This window comes from Eulemur rufifrons, chromosome 23 (genome assembly GCF_041146395.1).
Source record: "Eulemur rufifrons isolate Redbay chromosome 23, OSU_ERuf_1, whole genome shotgun sequence".
Taxonomy (NCBI): Eukaryota; Metazoa; Chordata; class Mammalia; order Primates; family Lemuridae; genus Eulemur; species Eulemur rufifrons.
Genome location: NC_091005.1, coordinates 12,164,935 through 12,186,174, shown reverse-complemented (window position 1 = coordinate 12,186,174; position 21,240 = coordinate 12,164,935). Strand labels below are relative to the sequence as shown.

Below are 21,240 nucleotides of genomic sequence, written 5' to 3'. Positions count from 1 at the left end.
GGTTCTTGATAATGGCCTTTGGTTATTTGACACATATTGAAAAGATTAGCTGAAAACAAGGCACAAGATACAAGAAGAAACTAGATCTGACCGCAGCAGGGAATTTTTCCATGAGAGGAAAATAACTCTTTAAAAAGCAGTAAATACCTGAAAGTCATGACATGTTCAGAAATACTTACCAAAAAAAAAAAAAAAAAAGGATATAAATCACCTGTCTGGGGCAAACTTGTTTAATAACAAGCTAAGACAACCTGAAGAGTCCTCAGGTTCTTGATTAATCGCCCTCTCTAAAATTATGGGAATGCATTTAGAACCAAATAACTGAAATGCTTCACATATTGGCTGGATTGGTTACCAAACTCCAGATGCATTAATCATAAACCAGTCCCCCCACCACCAAAAAAAGTAAAAAAGCAACTTAACTCCTCATCCTCAGCAAGGAAAGTCCCGAAAATTCTTCCTGGCCCAACCTAAAACTGAAACTGCAGCCGTTTATCTCCAGGTCGGATCTGTTTTCTGCTCCAGGTTTCAGCCTGGCTTTTCCAGGACAGCAGTAGGATTTAGCGATACGTTTTAATTTTGGGCTGGGCAACTCATAAATTAGGGAGTTGTGTTCACGGACTTATCAAAATGATGCCTGAGTCCAAAGCCAGGCCCAGTCACCCTCTGGTCTTCATTGTCGGGACCCTCCTGGCTCTGGCAGCCCAGATGGCTGAGGGTCTTGGACACAGCAGGTGCTCAAGGGCGATCTGAGTGGAAGAATGAATGGTGGCTGAGTGGACAGATGGAGGGGGTGCCTTGGCCACTCAGCTCTCCTCTCCAGATGCACTGGTTCTTCCCCCACCGCAGAGTTGGTGCTGTCTCCAAGAACACAGGGAGAGTGCGCCGCCCTCAACCTCCCTTCACCTCTGGCTTCCTTGACAGACCCTGACTGGTTCCCATGTTACACTGGTAATTCTGCTCAGAGCTGAGCCCTCAATGCCTTTTGAGGGGGACTTAGACTCCTCAGACAGTGTAATTTAAGCTGTGGATGCTCTGTTCAAAACAAAAACAAAAAAAACCTCACACACACCCCGTTGACTATAACTTCAAGTGGCTTCATAGATCTACTCCCCACACCAAACCCAACCAAAAATCATCCGGGGCGTGTGTTTTTAAAACTCAAAACAAACAAACATCAAATCCCCCAGTTCCCCTCAGATCTCTTGACCCCAAATCTCTGGGAGAGAAGGCCCCTCAAAGTCTGCACTTTTAAGCTTTTCAGGGGAGCCGTGGGTTTGGGAACCCACTCTGTTCCCGCCTGTCCTTGCAGTGGGAGCCAGGGACCACCAGTTCAAGCACAAGATGGACTTATTTTAAAATGTAGATTCCTGGGAGTGGCGGCAGGTGGGGGAGTAAAAAAAAAAAAAAAAAAAAGGGGAAAAAAAAAATGTGGATTCCTGGACCCAGCCCCAGATTTATACGTCAGAATCTCTAGGGGTACTGTCTGTATTTTTACTTAGTTACACAGGTGGTTTTCAAGCACATTAAAGACAGAGTTCTTCCCCTCTCCCTCCATTGCAGGCTTAAAATGTTAGGCTGAAAGCTGTAAACAATTGCTAATTGATTGATCCGCATTTCAAAAGACGGAGCCATTCTGGTATCCACATTCCTAGGAGCAGGGGACGAGTGGGGAGGGTTTTTGTCCTTCCTCCACTTCCAGATCCAGCAATCTTCTTCCAGTTCCCTAACCTTTCCAGCCACTTCCTCAACTGCCCCAGCACCCTCCGCAAAGCCGGTTGTTCCTCTCTCTAAACCTCAATCTCTTCCCCAGTAAAATGGGAATGAGGCAATAACAGAATTTGAGCTGCAATCCCCACCCTCCATCCTCCCAGTCGGACGTGGGCTCTTCTCCCCAGCAGGACCAACACCGAGCATTCTGAACCATCTGCGGATTCGGTTCACTGTCCCTTCCCTTCCTTCCCCCACAATAATGGAAACTCCACACAGCAGCTGGATTTTCACCTGTTTTCTTCACTGCAGCAGCCCCAGGCCCTCGTGAAAGCCGGACACAGGGCTGGCGCAGTAGCCCAGAGTGAGTTGAAGTTTTGGGGTCAGAACCTGGCTGGTACTAAGCACTGAAGGAAACTCGTAGCTATCACCATCACGTCTCCTCGATGTAAAAAACAGGAATTGAACGCTTTAAATGAAGCTGCTTTTTACAATTGATTATGTTTAGGAAGTAAATGGGGGAAAAGAGATGCATAAAACTTTTCAAATCTCCATTACTGTTTCAAAAGATGGCCAGAGAGATCACATCTAAGCCCAGCTGAATGGTTTTTTTTGTTTTTGTTTTTTAAGAAGAGGAAGAACAAAATCTGATTTAAAGAGTAGAGTTTTGGGACGCTGGCTTCCTCCTCTCCATGACAATGCACTCCTTCGAAAGTCCCCAACAGACGGAGATAAGACCCCCCACCCTGGGGACCCTGCAGCCAAATCCTCCCTGAGCAAAAGCCCCTCCTCAAACGACTGAGTGCCAGCTGCATGCCAGGCACGGCGCCCGAGGCAACACGGCGGGACCACACCCCGCCCTCGCTGCAGGGAGCGGGAGGGGGACCGGCCGCCCCGGTTCTCCGGGCTCTCCCAGCTCGCTCGCCTCCGGCTAGCGGGGCCCCGCCCAGCCAGCCACGTTACAGCCCCGCGGTGGCCCAGTCAGGCCCTGTCGGCCTGAGAGGCGACGCAGGAAGGACCGAGGGGGGGTTTCCTCCCAGCCCGCTCCGCTCTCCTGCAGTGACTGCAGGGCCCGCGAGCTCAGTTTCACCCCAGCTATCTGAGTCACCGTCCACACACAGCCTTCGTCACATTCCCAGCCCCGGAATCTGCCTGGGAGGTCGCGCGCCCCACCCGTCTAGGCTTAGGGCATCCCCTCCAGGCCAACAACACGGGTCGCCTCCCCCGCTTCCCATTCACAAGCCACTCAACGTCCCGGGCCCGCCCCCCACGCCACCCCCTGTGATCCCCTAGGGGGAGCCTGGCCAGCTGCGCCGGCCCACACAGGTCTTACCCCACCTGGACTCTGAACGCGCCCATTGTCTGATAACTTGGCATCTCAGCGTTTCCACCACCCGGGATCCGTCTCCAAACCCCTCAGGGACCGGGGAAGGTCTGTGACTGACACGGAGCACACAGCAGGCGCTCAATCACTGCGCGCTGGGAACACAGTCTCAGCTGGCTTTGAGGTGTTTGTGGTGGTCTGTGATATTAAAAACACCTTCTCCAGGTGAAAGAGAACGAGTGGGGGGGGGAGTTCCACAGACCCATGGGCAAAACTTTCCAGGCGAGTTATCGAGGAAGGGCAGGGGACGGTTGTATGTTACAGAACAATTCATATTTCCATTTATGGAAAACTCCAATTTAATAAACCCACAAATATGGGCACGCGTGTTCTGTAAACGCATAGAAACATGTCTGAGAGGATACACACCAAACTGTTATTATAACACCGGCACTTGAGGAGGGGAGGGCATTTTGGACTGTTTGGATTTTCTATTTCAGATCATTATTCAGGTTCTGCTTGCTGAATGAACTGCAAACACATCTAAAGTAGAAAAATAGTATAACGAGTCCCACACACTGGGCATTGTCTTATTTCATCTATACCTGCTCTCCTCACATATTCCAGACACCTGCCTTTCCACCTGTAACTGTGCCAGTGTGTGTATCCGCTGGATCCCCCTTTTCTTAAACATAACCCCAGTCCGTTACTACTATTATGACATCTTTAAAAACCAAAATACTTTCCTCAAATCCTGTCTGTGGCATTCATAGAGTTAACTGGTTTACCCTCTGCCCCACCTCTCATTCTCACCCTCAAAGGGATTATGAAAAATCCCTAGGTAGTAGTTTGGAAAAGGAAAAAAAATAACAATTAAAAGTCCCAGGTACTGTGGAGACTGAGGATGAGGTGGGAGGATCGCTTGAGCGCTGGGAATGCCAGCCTGGGTAAGGTGTCATAGGGAGGAGCCCCCCCCCCCCCCACACACACACAAACACACAAAGGAGCCCAAAAAGCTCTGAAAGGGCTGCTTGCACACGTCTGTCCCTTGCCTCAGTTTAGCCATTCAGATTTTAAAAGGAGCCCAAGGGGACCAGTAACACCCTTTTTATTCTGAATTTTAAAAGAGGGGACAGGATCTTGAAACTCCATTTACCCAAAAGCCCAGAAGTGCTAAAGGGCTTTGGGGCTGCATGGCTGGACCTTGAGGTGAGGTTCCTTTCTAGGCCCAAGTGATGGATCTAGGATGTGGATATTCTCAGACCTGGAGCTGCTGAGCACAGAGAGGGGGAAAGGCTGGCCAGGCTGGGCCACACACCTTTCCCATCCCAGCTCCACTCGCTGCGGGACCCTAGTTAATAAACAGCCTCCAAAAGCTTCTGTTTATTATCTGAAAACGGAACTGTCATAGTACCTACCTCTCAGGTTGGTATAAGGATTTAAAAAGCAAGATCATACATACATGAACAGTTAAGTACTCAATCAATAAATGGTGCAATGAACATTGTGGTTATTGTTTAACAACAATATTATTATTATTCTAGTTCTAATGCCTACCAGCTGTCACCTAAACTCACTGAACCTGCCAATTCACGTACAAACTAAGAAACTAAATGATTTTTAAGGTACCTTCTAATTCGGACCCCAAAGAATGGATTTTTAAAAATATACTTTCTCTGTGAGTTTAGTGCTAAACAATCTAAACTTTCCTCTAGAAGGGGGGGTCTGTGAGGGTTGCAGAGACCTTGGAATTCAGTCTGTACAACAGGGCTGAGGCAGCAGGCACGACAGTGGGGGAAGCAAGACGACCCTGGGGTGACCACCAGTGGTCCAGGAGGCAGAACTGGAAAAGGGCTGTCAATATTCAGGGAACGCCCTTGCAGTGCTCCAACCCCATCTCAGAAGTCTTACCCTAGTCTCTCCTGCTGCACTTTCTGCTCCATTTCCTTTTTATTCTATTCTCCAAGGGGCCACAAGACACCCTTTACAAGGATTTAAAAGCAGATTAATTGGCTCTCAGCTGTCTCAAAAGGCCAGCAGCGAATTCAGTCATCCCTATAACTCTGGGTCCAGGGAAGGCTTAAAGGATCCTGGCAGGATCCTTTAAATGGGGAGCTGGGCGGGGACACTTGCAGGAACCAGCTCACCAATTTTGGTGAAAGAAGCTGCCTGTGGCGTGGGACTCATCCTGATCCTAGTTCATGCATCGTCAGCAAACCTGAGTACCTCTCCCAGTGCCCAGGACAGGCTGGGGGAGGAATCTGGCCCACTGGGAACCGTCACAGAGCCGCAGAGACTTCCATATCTACAGACCTCCTGCTCACAGCGTCTGAAATGCTCTTGACATCGCCTGTGTTAGTAAAAGATCAAAAACAGCCACTATCCATTGGCAGCTGATTATACAATAGACAAAAATAATGAGGACAATCTCCAAGATATATTGAGTGCAGAAAACAAGGTGCAGAACAGTGCATGTAATGTGGTAACTTTTGTATTAAAAGTTAGGGGATTTGCAACCATTGAAGTAAAAGAAAAAAAAAAAAAAGTTGGGGGAGAGGAGATAAGAATCTACATTCCTAATTTAAGAAACACTGGGAAAATATATAAAATAATGACAATGATTATGAGGGGACCTGGGCAACGGGAGTTCTCCAGAAAAGCACCAGCCAGGTAGAAGCACACAGTTGGTGGGTTTGGGGTCAACAGACCTGGGTTCAAATCTCTGCCTGCCACTTCCTAGCTTTGTGGTCTTGGGCAAGTCACTAACCGTGAGGTTCGGTTTCCTCTGTAAAATGGAAAAAGTCGTAAAATCAAGTTCATAGGCTGGTTCACCCAAATAGGTTATGACTATCAACTGGCGTAGATTAGCTGCCTGACGGCACACACAGTTGGCAGCACTCGAGGGGTGTTTGGGCCAGAGGAGTGTCTTAGATTTGGGGAGTTAAAGTGCAAAGAGGCGAGGGGATGTAGCTCTTCCTCATCCTTAGGACTCTTGGCTCCTTCAGCACTTACACATTTGTTCACTCCCCTGATGCAAGTCTAAAGCAGAAACATCTAATAATAAAAACTAATTTTTTCTTTTTTAGAGACAGGGTCTCACTGCGTCACCCAGGCTGGAATCATAGCTCGTTGTAGCCTTGAACTCCTGGGCTCAAGTGATCTTTCTGCCTCAGCCTCCCAAGTAGCTGGGACTGCAGGTGCACCCCACCTCGCCTAGCCATTAAAAACTAAGAGTGTTTGTACCAGGTATGGAAAGCACTTTGCATATGTAACTCATTGAAACCTCATTGCAACCCTATGCAGCATGAACCTCGTTGACCCACCTTTTACAGGGGAGAGAACTGAGGCATAGGAAGATTAGGTAACTTGCCCACGGTCACATGGCAAGTAAGGGTCCAGTTGGGACTGGAATCCAGGCAACCCTGCTTGCGTGCTGCCCTCCCCAATTCATCTCCACTCTCTGGAGAAGGCTCGGAGAGACTAGTTCTTTCATTTCATAGGGTAAAAGAGAAATAAATGCCAAAGAGTCAAATCTCTGTCAAAACCAGAAATAAAACCTCACACCTGGCAAGTGATATGTGGTTTCCTATGTTCAACAGCCTCCCAGGTATTTAATTCCCAAAGCCTCATATACTCCCATGGTTCAGGTGAGAGGACTAGCAGCAAGAAGAAAAAGAGAGTGAAAAATCATCACTAAATTCCAAGTCCAAAGAAAAATCAGCACAACTTCATCGGAGTGACAAAATCAAAGAGTCAAATGACAAGCTCTGAAACTCTGAAACGCCCAAGTACAAGGTGTAGGAGAGGATTTCTTTTTAAAAGCAGACTTAAAACAGGAAGCAGAAAGTATACCCACAAATTCTATTTTCTCCAGAAAGTCTAGTCATGATTACAAGTCTGGGAGTTGGGGGAGGCAGGTGGTATCGCAATCAGCCACAAGAACTTCACCACACAGCTGTGAAAGCTGTCATTTCTCCTAAACTCCTTAGTAGGAAGCAAAGAGGGAAGAGATCTAGGGCCAGTATCTCCCGGGACTTATGAGTAAGAGCTGGCACCTAAGTACCTGTTACTATGAAAGGGTGATGTCACGGCTGATTCAACCTTTGATATTGAAAATCACAGGCCTCTATCCAATGATGGTGACTCAGGAGCCCGCCCCACCTGTCAATAAAATAAGTGCCCAGGTATTTGTCCCACTGCTGATTCAAGGGGTGACGTTCTCTGATATGAAAGCCACTTTTCCCACAAACAAGTTGGTCATCTTGTTCCCTTCTCAAACGCTCCCACACAATCATGGTGAAGAATTTGTGGGGGAGGAAGCCTGCAGTCTTTGAAAGTCCTCATGCTGGGAGTCCAGGCTTCTTTCTAAGGGAGCAGGTCTGGGGACGCTGGTATACATGCTCCAAACAAGCGAACAAAATATGCCCGAGAGCTCATGATGTCCATCTAGGACAATCTCATCCCTCCACCATAAGCAGCTTTGGAAAACTAGACTAGAGTCAGATTCCTCTTGGGCAACATGCCAAGGGGTGGGGTGGCTTGGAAAGAGCATTAGATTCTGGTTTGAATCCAATACCCATTTAAGGAGACATGGTGACAATTAGCCCCCAGGATTATTCCTCTACAAAATGCCTGGCCAGACAAGAGTCTTTTTCAAGGGCACAAATATGGACTCAAAGAATATGGGAAGTCTAGTCCCTCAAGACACAGTCCAGTTCTAACAGGTACTGAGCACCTCACTTTTTCAGGGTTTTATACAAATGCCATTCTTGTTAGAGATAACCCCACAAAATCTCTCCCCCCAACACGCATGGTCTTCATCACTCTTTCTGATGTGTTTTATTTTTCTTCCATAGATCACTGTCCCTGTCCCCTCCTGTCCCCTCCAATTAGAAGAGAAGCTCCACAAGGGCAGGACTGTGATCTGTTTTAGCTCCTGCTGTATCCCCAATGCCTAGCAGAGGGCTTGGCAGGTGCTCTGTGAATAGACACTTGAATGCCCCTGTCATCTGAGACCTTCAAAGCAAAGATGATCACTCCTCAGCCTGGGCATACTGGCTCGGGCCTGTAATCCCAACACTTTGGGAGGCCGAGGCAGAAGGATCAATGGAGGCCAGGGGTTCGAGGCTGCAGTGAGCTATGATTGTGCCAGTGCACTCCAGCCTGGGTAATAGAGCAAGACCCTGTCTCTAAATTAAAAAAATAAATAAATAAAATAAAAATAAACTATAGGACACAAACTTTCTTAAAAAAAAAAAAAAATGATTTGTCCCCTTCACGTGGCTGGTCACAGATGCCTTCTGTTAGTTGCCTTTTCCTGCTGTAAATAGCACAGCCTTTATGGTCAGGCATGGTGGCTCACGCCTGTAATCCCAGTGCTATGGGAGGCCAAGGCAGTAGGATCACTTGAGGCCAGGAGTTCAATACCAGCCTGGGCAACATAGCAAAGACCCGCCCCCGCCCCCCATCTCTACCAAAAAAAAAAACTTAAAAAAAAAAAAAGAACACAGGCTTTGAACACATGGCCAGCCTCTCCTACTTTCTGTCTGCCTGACACACCTGTGCTGTCCACAACTCACCTCTTGTGAGGTTGTTGTGAGTTTAAAGGAGATAGCATATGGAAAGAGTTCAATACTAGTAAGTACCAGTTAATATGTTGTTTATAATCAGAAGAGAGGATAAAACAATAAATAATTTTTTTAGTATGTCTCAACTATTGCACGGGACATATACTAAAAAATTAGCCGTTGTTTACCTGACATTCAAATGTAACCGGGTGCCTTGTACTTTCATTTGCTAAATCTGGCAATATTACCCATTAGGCAATATCTTCCCGAAGGCAGAGCAATCTCACAAAAAGATTTATAAGCTATTGCCCTACAGTACTCTCTCAATGAATATCTATTGGTCAGATGGAATTTGGAGCTGTGAGATTTTTATCTTGGCCAAGATCTGTCTCAGTTAGCCTTAAATATTTGTCTTGGAGTTTTTTGCATCTCTCAACATGCTCTTTCCAGGCTCCTCGGCCTGCCAAGAACTGGAAGAATGGACACTGGGTCTTGAACAATTAATGGCCTGGAGGATGCTGGAGATACCCAGGTGGGAGGTGTTGGGTGCATCCGGGAACCTTGCAAGGAAGGTGTTACCCAGACGCTGGGAAACCAGATGGCCCTGGCGGCTCAGATATCCGTCTAGATTTTGATCTGGTGCTTCCTTACGCCCAGAAGTGTGGGGCAGAAATGGCTCATCTGACCTTTAGACTCCGGACTGCAAGCTGTTTTGTGACAAGACAATTAGGTAAGGTTACACCAGGGGTGTGCAGGGCTGGCAGAAACTTGGGAGTGCCAAGCAGAGACACATGGCCTGGGAACGTTCCCTCCTGCTTGTGTCCTTTCCTATAGAAAAGAAGGCCCCATCTTTTCTTCAAAAATTTAAAAAAAAAAAAAAAAAAACACACTACAGTGAAATTTTCTCTAGAAAGAAAAGATGCACAAACCTGTATATACATCCTGAAACATCATTCATTCACTCACTCATTCATTCAACAGTTGCTTACTGAATACCTATTATGTGCCAGGCACTGTGCTAGTTGCAATGCAGCCCAAGAATGAAACAAGAAAAAAACCCCTGGCCTTTAAACCCCATCTCTTAAAAAAAAAAAAAAAAAATTCAAACCCCATCGCTCTGACTGCCGGGTGGAGAAAAGACCGGGCTGCGGGAGGGTCAGGGAGAGCAGAGAGGAGGCTGCTGCGACGATGAGGGTGAAGACACAAAAACTTCTCTTTCGGGAACAGAGAAAGTGCACGGCGTCGTGGACTGCCAAACCACAGAAACAGGTGTTCTTCTTCTTTTTTGAACTTGGCCGGGTAAAATAAATCTCAAAAGCTTTTGGCTTGTTACGAGCTCTCCTAATTACAAAGCCAGCTAATTATTATCTAGAGCTTGGCCAATTATCCCACGGGGTCCTGAGCCGGCCACCGTTTATGATCTTGTTCACGGGGAACAGGTTCAACCCTTCCAGGGATACCCTATTAGGTCCCGGTAGTAACATCTGAGCTCACAGGGATCTGAGCACGTAGCATGTTCTCCCTGGTTGGCCATGAGATCCACCGCCAGGTGTCTGCCTGTCTCAAGCACCTTGGGTAAGTCCCAGTTGGAACAGGAGTTTGTTTAGGACAGTTTCCCTGTCGCCGTACCCCAAATCTTGAACGCCAATATAAGTGGAATTTCTGGAACCCAGAAAGTTGAAAGACAAAGGAAATGAAGTGCTGTTCAGCTCGAGTGTGTTTGGAAATGAAAACCAAGAGAGAAAAGGGCTCAAAACTGCCCATAAGCAGAAGAGGCTGAATTCTAGCATCACAATTAAAATTAGTTGAGATGCAAAAGGTATAAAGATAGCTTTTCAAAAGTGAAGGAGGGAAATCCTTCTCTGTAGAAAGGTGAACCAGGTCCCACTGGAGGTGCTGAGTTTGGCACAAGGCAGGCAGCGGGGGCTGGATGAAGCACAAGGTTTGGAAGATCAAAGTCCTGGGCTGTAGCCCCAGCTCTGCCACTATCTGGCTGGGTGATCCTGGCCAAGTTGTCCAGCCTCCTGTTTCCTCTTCTAGAGTAGGGGAAACGACAGTTCCCACCTGGATGCAGTATGAGGATTAACTGTCAAGACTTCAAGGCCCTGGGCGGGACCCACCCTCTAACACCCAGTCCATAACAAATATTTGTTTTTTATTTGTTGGCTGCCTTTAAGTAAACACTCTCCAAATAAACACCTTCTATCACTTTATCCTCCAGTTTGTAAAGTCTCTAAAAAAAAATCTCTGTATCTATTGACACAAGATTAGAGAAGGCCACTGTCCTATACAAATTCTTATTTAAACTTAACATTCTTAAGACTCCAGATCTGACATTCCCAAATACTTCTTTGACTTGATAACTCCACGGGTCCTTCAGACACTCGAACTCAACAGATTTCTAGCCAAGAACTAATTTTCTCCCCTCAACTTATGCCACTTTCTCCTCTATTCCCAGTGTTAGTACAAAGAAACGTTCTAGAAGCTGCTGGAATTGCTTCTTGTTTAGATCCAGTTAGGTGTGGAAAACCCTGACGTCTTCCCCCAAATCAAAACTGCTTTTGTCTTCAGAGAGGCAGGCACCCACCCACCACCTCTCCCAACCTCTTGCTTAAATCATCCACTGGGACAGTGGAAGACAGGCTGTCTCTAGATGCTGATGGTGCAAATTGACAGTCCTTGTGGAAGGCAACATCTGTCAAAATTACAAATGCACAAACCCTGAGCCAGCAGGCCCACTGTGGAAATTCATCTTCCAGGTATACTGGAATGTATAGAAAAGGACATATATACCAGATCATTCCCTGCAGTACTATTTCCTAAAAGGACACAACCCAGTGTCCACCTATCAGGGATTGGTTACATAAACTGTGGTACATCCGTATCATGCAGCCACAAAAAAAATAAACGTGGAAGTCTTTGTGTGTGTGTGTGTGTGTGTGTGTGTGTGTATAGAGAGAGAGAGAGAGAGAACATGCAGATACAGATATATTGTTGGGAGAAAAACAAGGTACAGAACAGTGTTGTCGTATGTCATTCATTGTATAAAAGGATCCTATATTATGAAATATACATTGGCATAAAGAAGTAGACCAGCCCCAGGCGCAGTGGCTCACGCCTGTAATCCTAACACTCTGGGATGCCAAGGCAGGTGGATCACTCGAGGTCGGGAGTTCAAGACCAGCCTGAGCAAGAGCGAGACCCTGTCTCTACTAAAAATAGAAAGAAATTATCTGGCCAACTAGAAATATATATAGAAAAAATTTGCCGGGCATGGTGGCGCATGCCTGTAGTCCCAGCTACTCGGGAGGCTGAGGCAGGAGGATCGCTTAAGCCCAGGAGTTTGAGGTTGCTGTGAGCTAGGCTGATGCCATGGCACTCACTCTAGCCCGGGCAACAAAGCGAGACTCTGTCTCAAAAAAAAAAAAAGAAGAAGAAGTAAGACCATTTTTGTATCTCCATAAGGAAACCGTGAAAAGGATACACAAGAGAGGAATAAAATCAGTTCCCTGGGAGGAACTGGTCACCTGGGCCTGGGGAAGAACTGGGTGAAGAGTGGGTAGGGTGGGAAGGAAACTTTCCACTGTCCATAAAGACACGTACAATTTTTTCATGCATATGAAAATATGTATTGAAGCTTATTTTTTAACCAAGTGAATAATGTGCCTAATAAAAGAAGAGAGAGAGAAAACCCTCCATCACCTGCAGCCCAAGGCCCCAGCTGCGACTGCCTAGTCCTCGGGCCCTCTCCCCGCTACACCTCCACGGCTGCCCTCCTTGACCAGGCAGGCGCAGCTCCAGCCTTCTGCCTCAGTGACCCTGCCACACCTTTGGGCACCCACTTCTTCCTGCAGCGCCCTTTCCCTTTCTGCGCCTGACTCTGAGTCACCGAAGCCCAACAGGTGAAACTGACCACTCCTGATGCCTTCTGAACACTGTCCCACCCCAATGGCAGTCTCAGATACACTGGAATACCCGGTAAGGGGTCTCTTGCAGAGGCTTTCTGGACTCTCCCTGAGGGCAGGGGACAAGTCTTACGTCTGAGGACACTGGCTACTTCTCTGGGTCCCCCCCTCCCCGTCCACTCTACTTGCAGCCACAGAGCTCTCCTTTTTGGGCACAGCAGAACCACCAGCCCTATTCTCACCGACCAAGGGTGCCCTGGGATCCCTGGTCTCAGGCTGGACAACCAGATGCCCAGATCCTGGCTGGCACCAGGTATTCACTCATCACACATCTGGCCCCTGGGCTCGTCCAGGGCAATGAACTGGGTGGCAGCAGCTACCTGGAGAGCTTTTAAAAATGCCAGGTCCAGCACCCCACCCTCAGAGCTGGCTCAGTGAATCGGCAGGAGGGCAAATCTGCAGGTGCGAAGTGTCCCAGGTGATGTGATACTCAGCCACCCGGGGTTCCGTCTCAGGGGCTGGGACAGAGCATTTTTGGCAATGGGAGAACAAACAGGTAGCCTTAAGTATGTGTATTTCATAGTAGAAATACTTTTAGAAACCAAGCAGAAGTTGGCAAGTTCAAGGTCATCCTGACTTCCCCAGTCCCAGCTACTCCTTGCTCCACTCCTCCCACCCCAGTTCTAAACAACATCCGTGAGCAGGTCTCCTTTCCTAAGCCTCGGCAAACCCATTTCAGCCCACCCATTTCAGCCCACCGTGAGCACCCTGCACAGTGGCAAGCAAGAAAACGCCAGTTTCCTTTTCTAACAAAGGCACTCGGTCTAGTCACTGTTTGCAGGGCAGTGTTTGCTTAATACAGAAGCAGGCAGAGTGAGGAAACTGGTTTGACTGGTTTGCTGGGTGGGAGGGAGGCTGAGGAACTTTTGAACCAAAGGTAAAACATGGGAGAGTCTCAGCACCAGGTCCTGCAGAGGCTCCAATAGTTAATATTCATTGAGCACTTGACACAACACTCTATGATGTCTCAGCACTATTATGCCCATTTTACAGATGGGGAAACTAAGGCTTCACGAGGAAAGTCCTTGGCCAACATCCGTAAGCTGGCAAGGGACACTACCTGAATTTAAACCCAGGCAGTCTGACTCAAGAACCTTCTGAATTTGGGGGAGATGCTACCAAAACCTTGAGGGGAAAGTGGAGGATTGGAGATTGAGGCAGACAAGAGGAAGAAAAGGGAAGAGGAAAAAGTGCAGAAAGGGAGGGGGCCTAAAGCCCTCCCAACAGGAACAAGGACGAGCTGGGACATAGAGAAATGAAACTGAAATTAACAACAGAGAGCTAGAAGGGAGCACCACAAATTTCTTTTTAATTGGCCAACTCTTAAAAATGACTAGCTGCCCTCCCATTTCCAGACTCTGGTTTGAGGTCTTTCCTCTCTGCCCTCCACAGCTTTCAGAGGGAAGCACTCAGAACACGCTATCCCGGGACACACTCCGCGCTGCAGCCTGGCTTCAAGAGCCCCCCACAGAGCACACAGCCTTCACAAGCATTTTAGAAAGTTCTAACAGAACCAACTCTTCCCTGCCCGTTTACAGTCAACATCAAGGGCTAGATGGAGGGCATAGAGAGCTTGAGAGGAAAAAAAATAAGCCAGGTTGGTGATGTATTCGTGTGTTCATTCATTCATTCAAAATAGTATGAGAGCCTACCACATTGTGAAGAAATATTAGCCACCATTCAATGATTCTTTCTGCTTCCTTTCTTTACGTTCGCTCTCTTGCATTTATGTTCTGTATCTGCTGCAAGCCCAGGGTCTAGCCTGGTGCCAGCACATCATAGGCACTCACATTTATGAACTATATGAAGGAATGTGCATATTTAATTCTCACAACAAACCTTTATTATTGTCCCCATTCTACAGATGGGAAAACTGAGGCTCATAGAAGTAAAGTGCCTTATCCAAAGTCACATATCTAGTAGCTGAAATTCAGACCTGGCTCTTTCTCATACTTCCTCACTGGTCTATCCTAACCAGCCATTCATTACTCACTGCATTCGTGCCCCTCCTTGAAAGCCTCGTGGCCTCAGAGGAGAAGGGGTTGAGTGAGGAGGGGTGGAAACCCAGCAAGGCCAAGTCTGGATTGTGACAGGTGCCTCTCGGGGATTTTAGGGGTTTGGCAGCTTCTGGAAGATTTGAGCGCTGATTGCTTCCGAGTCTGGCTTATCTGGGGCTACACTTGGAAGGGAATGTGTAATAGACACTAACTAAGGTGAGCGTTTCAGAAGAAAAAGCTCGCCCAATAAAAAGCCCTGGAGAGCAAACAGGGATTTCCATAACCTCCTGGCAGAGAGGGCAGGCAGCCTTCCTTAAATGGCCTTGCCGGGCCAGGGATTTTTCTGCCTCTGCTCCTCTTGGGACGCAAAGGCAAGGGCAGGAGGGGGGCCCACTGTCTCTTTCCCAGTAAGCTCTGCATCACCCTTGTCAAAGACATGAGTAATTGGGGAAGTAACTGGTTTAGGAGGGGCGTGGGGAGTGTGGGTATCTGATGATGTAAGGTGATCCCAAAGCCATTTGCCTGTTTGCTTTTTTAAAGTCTGGTTTCATTAGGGGGCCTGCATAATAGCTTTCACCACCTTTCCACACATCCTTGAGGAAAGAGGGGAAATGGGCGTATTTCATCTACACAGGTGGGTGCCTGGGAACTAGGTCAGCCCATCGAGCAGCCAAAGCTCAAACCCGAAATACAGCCCTGTTTGTCCAAAGCCAGATTGCAGAGCAAGCAAAGGCAGGCCACCGTCACTTGAAAAGCCTGCCAGCCTGTCTTTTGTCCACACCTGAATCAACTTAAAGCTGTGGGCCATAGGCTTATGCTTCTCTGAGATGCCAATCGTTCTAATAGCCTAGGTTTCTCACACCAGTTGTGCTAAGAAAAAGGAAAATAATCAGCAACTCTAAAGAATCAGTTTAGAGAGTATCTTGAAAATGTTCCCCATGCTAGATTCAAGAGAGAAACCAATGGAATAAATACAAGGCTGAAATTGGGGACACAGGAAGGACCCTAGCAAACCACCCCCAAAGTCCCCTAAGTTCAGTTAAAACCCTCTTTGTGACTCTACAGCTACCTGTGGACAAAATGTGACAGGTTCCATATTTTCATATCCCATGAAGCAAATTCGCCACACTCCCCATTTCCCTGCACTGTACAGAGAGAGTGGGGCCACCTTCCGAAATCCCCAAATCCCCGCTGCATTTTTAAATGACAAAGCCAGTTCCTGAGGTGGAAGAATGTGTGGTTTTACTAGCCCGCACTTCCGTCATGGGGCAATTCCACACTGGACTGGCACAAGGAGACCGCATACTCCAAAAATGCCCCCAAAAAGTTAAATATCAGGAAATCTGTTGAGTCAGGATGGGGTCTGCTCGGTGGCTCACGCCTGTAATCCTAGCACTCTGGGAGGCCGAGGCGGGTGGATTGTTTGAGCTCAGGAGTTCGAGACCAGCCTAAGCAAGAGCGAGACCCCGTCTCTACTAAGAATAGAAAGAAAATTGGCCGGGCGCGGTGGCTCACGCCTGTAATCCTAGCACTCTGGGAGGCCGAGGCGGGTGGATTGCTCAAGGTCAGGAGTTCGAGACCAGCCTGAGCGAGACCCTGTCTCTACTAAAAATAGAAAGACATTATATGGACAACTAAAAATCTATATAGAAAAAATTAGCCGGGCATAGTGGCGCATGCCTGTAGTCCCAGCTACTCGGGAGGCTGAGGCAGTAGGATCGCTTAAGCCGAGGAGTCTGAGGTTGCTGTGAGCTAAGCTGACGCCACGGCACTCACTCTAGCCTGGGCAACAAAGTGAGACTCTGTCTCAACAAAAAAAAAAAAAAAAAAAAAAAAAAAAAAAAAAAAAAAAAAAAAAGAAAATTAGCTGGACAACTAAAAATATGTAGAAAAAATTAGCCAGGCATGGTGGCGCATGCCTGTAGTCCCAGCTACTTGGGAGGCTGAGGCAGGAGGATCGCTTGAGCCCAGGAGTTTGAGGTTACTGTGAGTTAGGCTGATGCCATGGCACTCTAGCCCAGGCAACAGAGTGAGACTCTGTCTCAAAAAAAAAAAAAAAAAAAAGGGAACTGGAGGCAGCCACAGGAGAAGCTTGTGGGATCTGTGTGGAGGCTGCCTTTCCTGCCACAGCCACCGGTCACCCCCACCTGGTCTGACCTATCTCCATCATCACCACCCGCTCTCAGGGGTCTCATCCTGTCAACACCTCTGTTCTCAGTCTACTTCACATGGACACTAATTCCCCAAACATCCTTTTTCTTTGTTTGTTTGTTTTTTTTTTTCCACACTATGGAAGAGAAAGAGAAGGAGAAAGACCAACTGTGGGTCCCTCAGCAGATTAGCCAATTGCTTTATGCCTCAGTTTCCTCGCTTGCAAAACAGAAATAATAATGGTGTCCACCCTCCAAAAGTTCTTAGGAAAATTAAATAAGATCAAATACGTGAAGCACTTGCCCCAGGGTCTGGGGCCAAAGTGTATATAGTAGGCACCGTTATTAATACTAATCATTATTCTACAGGATTATTATTAATATGTCTTAATATTATTATTGGTCAGACACAAGAGCTTAGAGGGGGGAAATAAAAACCAGGCCAACCCACCGTTGGCACCACCAAATGTCTTGGTGCAGGAAAACAAACGGACCAGCACTTGTATTGGGACACCTCATACACACACGCAAACACATGCTCTGGTTTCTAACCCCTGCCCCACTCTCCAAGGGCGGATCAAGCTTGCTTCCTCCCAGAAGCCAGTCATCGCTGCCCACTGAGGCACCAAAACATCCCAGGCCTGGGATGGTCAGGCTGGGCCGAACGTCAAGTGAACACTGGCTGAGTAATGGCAGAGCCACCGAAACATCAGGCGGACAACGGTTCCTTTCTGATCCAATACAAAGCTCCGCAGCACACAGACGGGTCTCAGAAAAGCAAATATGTTTCATCAATCAAGCTGCAGTTTCTCTTAAAAAAAAAAAAAAAAAAAGCCACCCACTGTTGGAACAAATTCCAAAGTTCAAAAAAAAAAAAAAAAAAAATTCTAAGACAACAGCATGAATTGCTGCTGATTTTTCACATGGCCAAAGACTGGAAGAATAAATACAGTGGAAGTGTTCCCTCAGGGGAATTGTGGGGGATTTCTTTGTTTAAAGAGTATTTCTTTTATTGTTATGATACTCCCCGAATCAACTAAATTCATGGGGAAGGAAAAAGTGGTTTGATACGAAGTAAGCACCTGGGAATCAGCGAAACCACAAGAGAAACCTACCCCTTCCCTGGCTGCCACCCCTGGGCAACAGTGAAGGGGAACAAAGCAAACTCTAGATTATCACAGCGATAAGCCTAGAAGTACATGGGGTGTTTGTGTGCGTTTTCATTCCGAGTCTGAGCTACCATGCTTTTTTTGGGGGAAAAAAAAATCATTATTCCTTGGGGGAAACAGTACCTGTATCAAAATGTTTTCATCTCTATGAACAAAAGCCACATCCCTGGAAACCAAGAGAGGGCTCCTCCTCAGTCACCCAGAGATGGGGCCTGGGAGTCAGATGCCACTTTGAATTGCTGCTCTGCTGACCCTGGGCAAATGGACAGACATACCCCTCAGAGCCTTGATTTGCTCATCTGGAAAACGGGAATATGCCTGTCCTGCCTTCCCACCCAGCAGGTTTTTGCAATCTGAAATAATACTGCCTCAAAAGTGGCCAGGACAGGATGAGAAACCCAGAGGGCCTCTAATAAGTGCCTGGCTCCTCTGCTTCTTTATAATATACTTAACCCGCTCAACCACAGTGCTCAATCGTGGTAAAAGTTTAGATCCCTAACCCTGGGTAAATTCCAGTGGGGTGTCGTTTGAGCCACGGAAGGAGCTGGCCCGCTGCAACCCAGGGGCGTGGGGGCGCAATTTCTCGACCCGATCCCAACCCCACCCCACTATGCCCAGGGACACCAGCGGCGCGCCCTCACCTCTGCCCAGGACGCGTTTTCTCTCCAGGTGCCGCCGGGGGACGGTAAACGTGTAGCTGTCGGCGCCAAAGCCGGGATGGCAGGGCTCTGGCTCCTGGCACAGCCACGAAGAGACCTGGAGGGGGGGAGGGGTGGGGAGAAAGGTATGGAACTGGGGTGACCTCGGGGAGGGGGGGGGCCCTCCTGCCCACACCGAAACCAACGGCGCCGCCCCTCCCTCGCTCCCGGCGCCAGGATTGTGGGAGGAGCCCCCACCCGGCCCCGGGCAGGCAGCGACGTCATCCTCTCCCGTCCCGACCTGCGGCCGCCGACCCCCCAGGAACTCAGGAGAAGGGGCCGCTGGGTCACCTCCTCACAACTTAGCCCGCCTTCCTTGCTGTCTCCTTCTTTTCGTTGGAGACATCTTTACTCTTCCAGCCCCCACCTTCCTTAGGCCGGGCACGCTCCCACTCCCAGGTCTATTTCCTCATACCGAGGGGCGCTCCCACCTCCTTATCTCGGGTCCCCATTCCTGTTTACCGCCCTTTCTTTACACGGCAGGTGCCTTTTTTCTATGGAGGCCGCTTTGATTACTTCGGGGATCGTCCCCACTACACCTGGGTGCCCCTTTATTTGCACCGGGGCGCCCCTTTTCTATATCCAGACCCCCACCCTGCTCCGCGCCCCCACCGCCCGCCCCAAGCCCACACCGCGGCCAACCGGAGTCCCCGGAGCCTGCAGCGAGGCGTCCCCCACCCCGTACTTTCTGGAGGGGGCGGGCACCCCCTCCTGCTCTCACCGCCTTGGGGTCCAGAGCGCGGCGCGGCTTCCAGGCCGTCCCGGCCCCTCCGACCCAAACTTTCTAGGAAGAAGGGAAGCGGCGACGCGGGGAGAGAGGAAGGGACGCGCGGCTGGGCGCGGACAGGGGGGCCGGGAAGCGTCCCGCACGGTCAGGGGCCCGCCGTACCTGTAGCAGCAGCAGGAGCGCGCAGAGGCTGCGGCACGCGGGGCCCATGGCGGGCCGGGAGCTCCGGGCGCAGGCGGGGGCCGGGTGCGGTCGGGCCGGGCCGGGCTGGGCCGGGCTAGAGTCTGAACTGACTTCCGCGAACTCGCAGGTGCTTTGCGGCTCCGGACGCCACTGAGCCCAGCTGTGCCGCGGCCGCCAGGTGAGCCTCGTAGGCACCGCCCCCGGCACCGCTGATTGGCCGAGGATGCACCTGCCGGGCGCAGCCAATGAGCGGCGCGGCGCGGCCCTGGGCGTCCTCCGGCCGGCAGGGGGGCGGCCCGCCCCCGGCCCCGCCCCCGGCCTCGCGCCGACCGGGTGACCCACTGGTCTGTTTTGGTAGGGTCAGGGGTCTTGTGATGGACCTGCACGATTCTTACTCCACCTGGTTCGAATCCCAGGCCCGCCCGTGGCTCACTGAGACCTGGGATCAGAAAGGACTTTTTATCTAGTTCTTTAAAAACAAAAACTAACTCTTTTTAACTTTAGGGCTCCATGGGTTAGTGAATCAGCAAATCGATCCACTGGGTCAGGACCACCTCTGGAAACCTCAACTTCTCCGCTGTCCAAATGGGAGTAATGATCACAAATGCCTCCCTATGTTCCTATGTTGCCGTGAGGCTCCTGTACAGTTAATAAGAGCAATGTTTGTTTGTTTGTTTTCTTTTTCTTTTCTCTTTTTTTTTGAAACAGGGTCTTGCTCTTTCACCCCAGCTAGAATGCAGTGGTATCATCATAGCTCACTGTAACCTCTCAAACTCCTGGGCTCAAGCAATCCTCCTGCCTCAGCCTCCCAAGTAGCTGGGACTATAGGCGTGCACCACCACACCTGGCTAATTTTTCTATTTTTTGTAGAGACGGGGGTCCCACTCTTGCTCAGGCTAATGTTTCTTGAGCCATAAAGGCTCTGTACAGACTTGAGGGGATTATAAAAGTAGTAATAGGTGCTGGGCATTGAAGATTACTGTGACAAGCTCTGTGCTAAGCATTTGACATTGGCCATCTCATTTAAGTTCATCTTAAAACAGCCCAAGAGCTGTGCTGTCATTCCCATTTGATAGACCAGCAACTGAGGCATAAAGAGGTTGAGACCAATAAGAGGCGGTGCAGGACTGGAACCCACCTCCCTTCGATTCCAGGGCCCTTTCTTCTAACTTCATCTCATGGGGCCCCAGATGGTCTTCCAGCTGGAGCTGCAGTTTTCAATCTGTTTTTTAATGCTGACCTGGAAGAGACCTTTAGAGAACCCCCAAACCTGTTATTTGCAAAAATAACCTGCTCGATGTCACATAGAAAGTCAATGTCAAAGCCAAGACCAGAACCCAAGATCTCCTGAACCCCAGACTGGGACTGTTAATGTCACAGTCACACCACAGCTACCACCACCTTCTCTAGAGAATTCTATCCTCCGTGAAATAATGTTGGCATCAAAAACAGAATACCCAGCTATTCGGGAGGCAGGAAGATCACTTGAGCTGAGGAGTTTGAGGCTGAAGAGAGCTATGATCAGGCCACCGTACTCCAGCCTGGGCAACAGAGTAAGACCCTATCTCTAAAAAACAAAATTTAATGCCAAAAAAGGAAACAAAAAAACCCCAGAATGACAGGGACTGGGAATCGAGGGTCCTGGGCAAGTGGCCCCCGACACCTGCTGTCCCCCATTTAAAAAAAAAAAACAAAAACAGAATAGACAGGCAAATGTTAGGTCAGACAAATTCCCTGTCTGACTGCCTGG

The 21,240-nt window shown here is 48.8% G+C and overlaps 1 protein-coding gene across 4 annotated transcripts in view; it reads right to left on the bottom strand.

Moving 5' to 3' along the window:
- Window positions 1–19,652, bottom strand: part of CDH1 (cadherin 1) — a 69,282-nt gene extending 49,630 nt beyond the window's left edge. For all 4 annotated transcript variants that reach the window (XM_069456639.1, XM_069456637.1, XM_069456638.1 and 1 more), the window contains exons 1-2: window positions 19,470–19,652; window positions 18,524–18,638 (exon numbers count right to left, since the gene is read on the bottom strand). In XM_069456639.1, the coding sequence (XP_069312740.1) occupies window positions 18,524–18,638; window positions 19,470–19,517 (163 nt within the window). In that variant the 5' untranslated portion in view covers window positions 19,518–19,652. The remainder of the gene's footprint in view (window positions 1–18,523; window positions 18,639–19,469) is intronic.
- Between the last annotated feature and the right edge of the window lie 1,588 nt (window positions 19,653–21,240).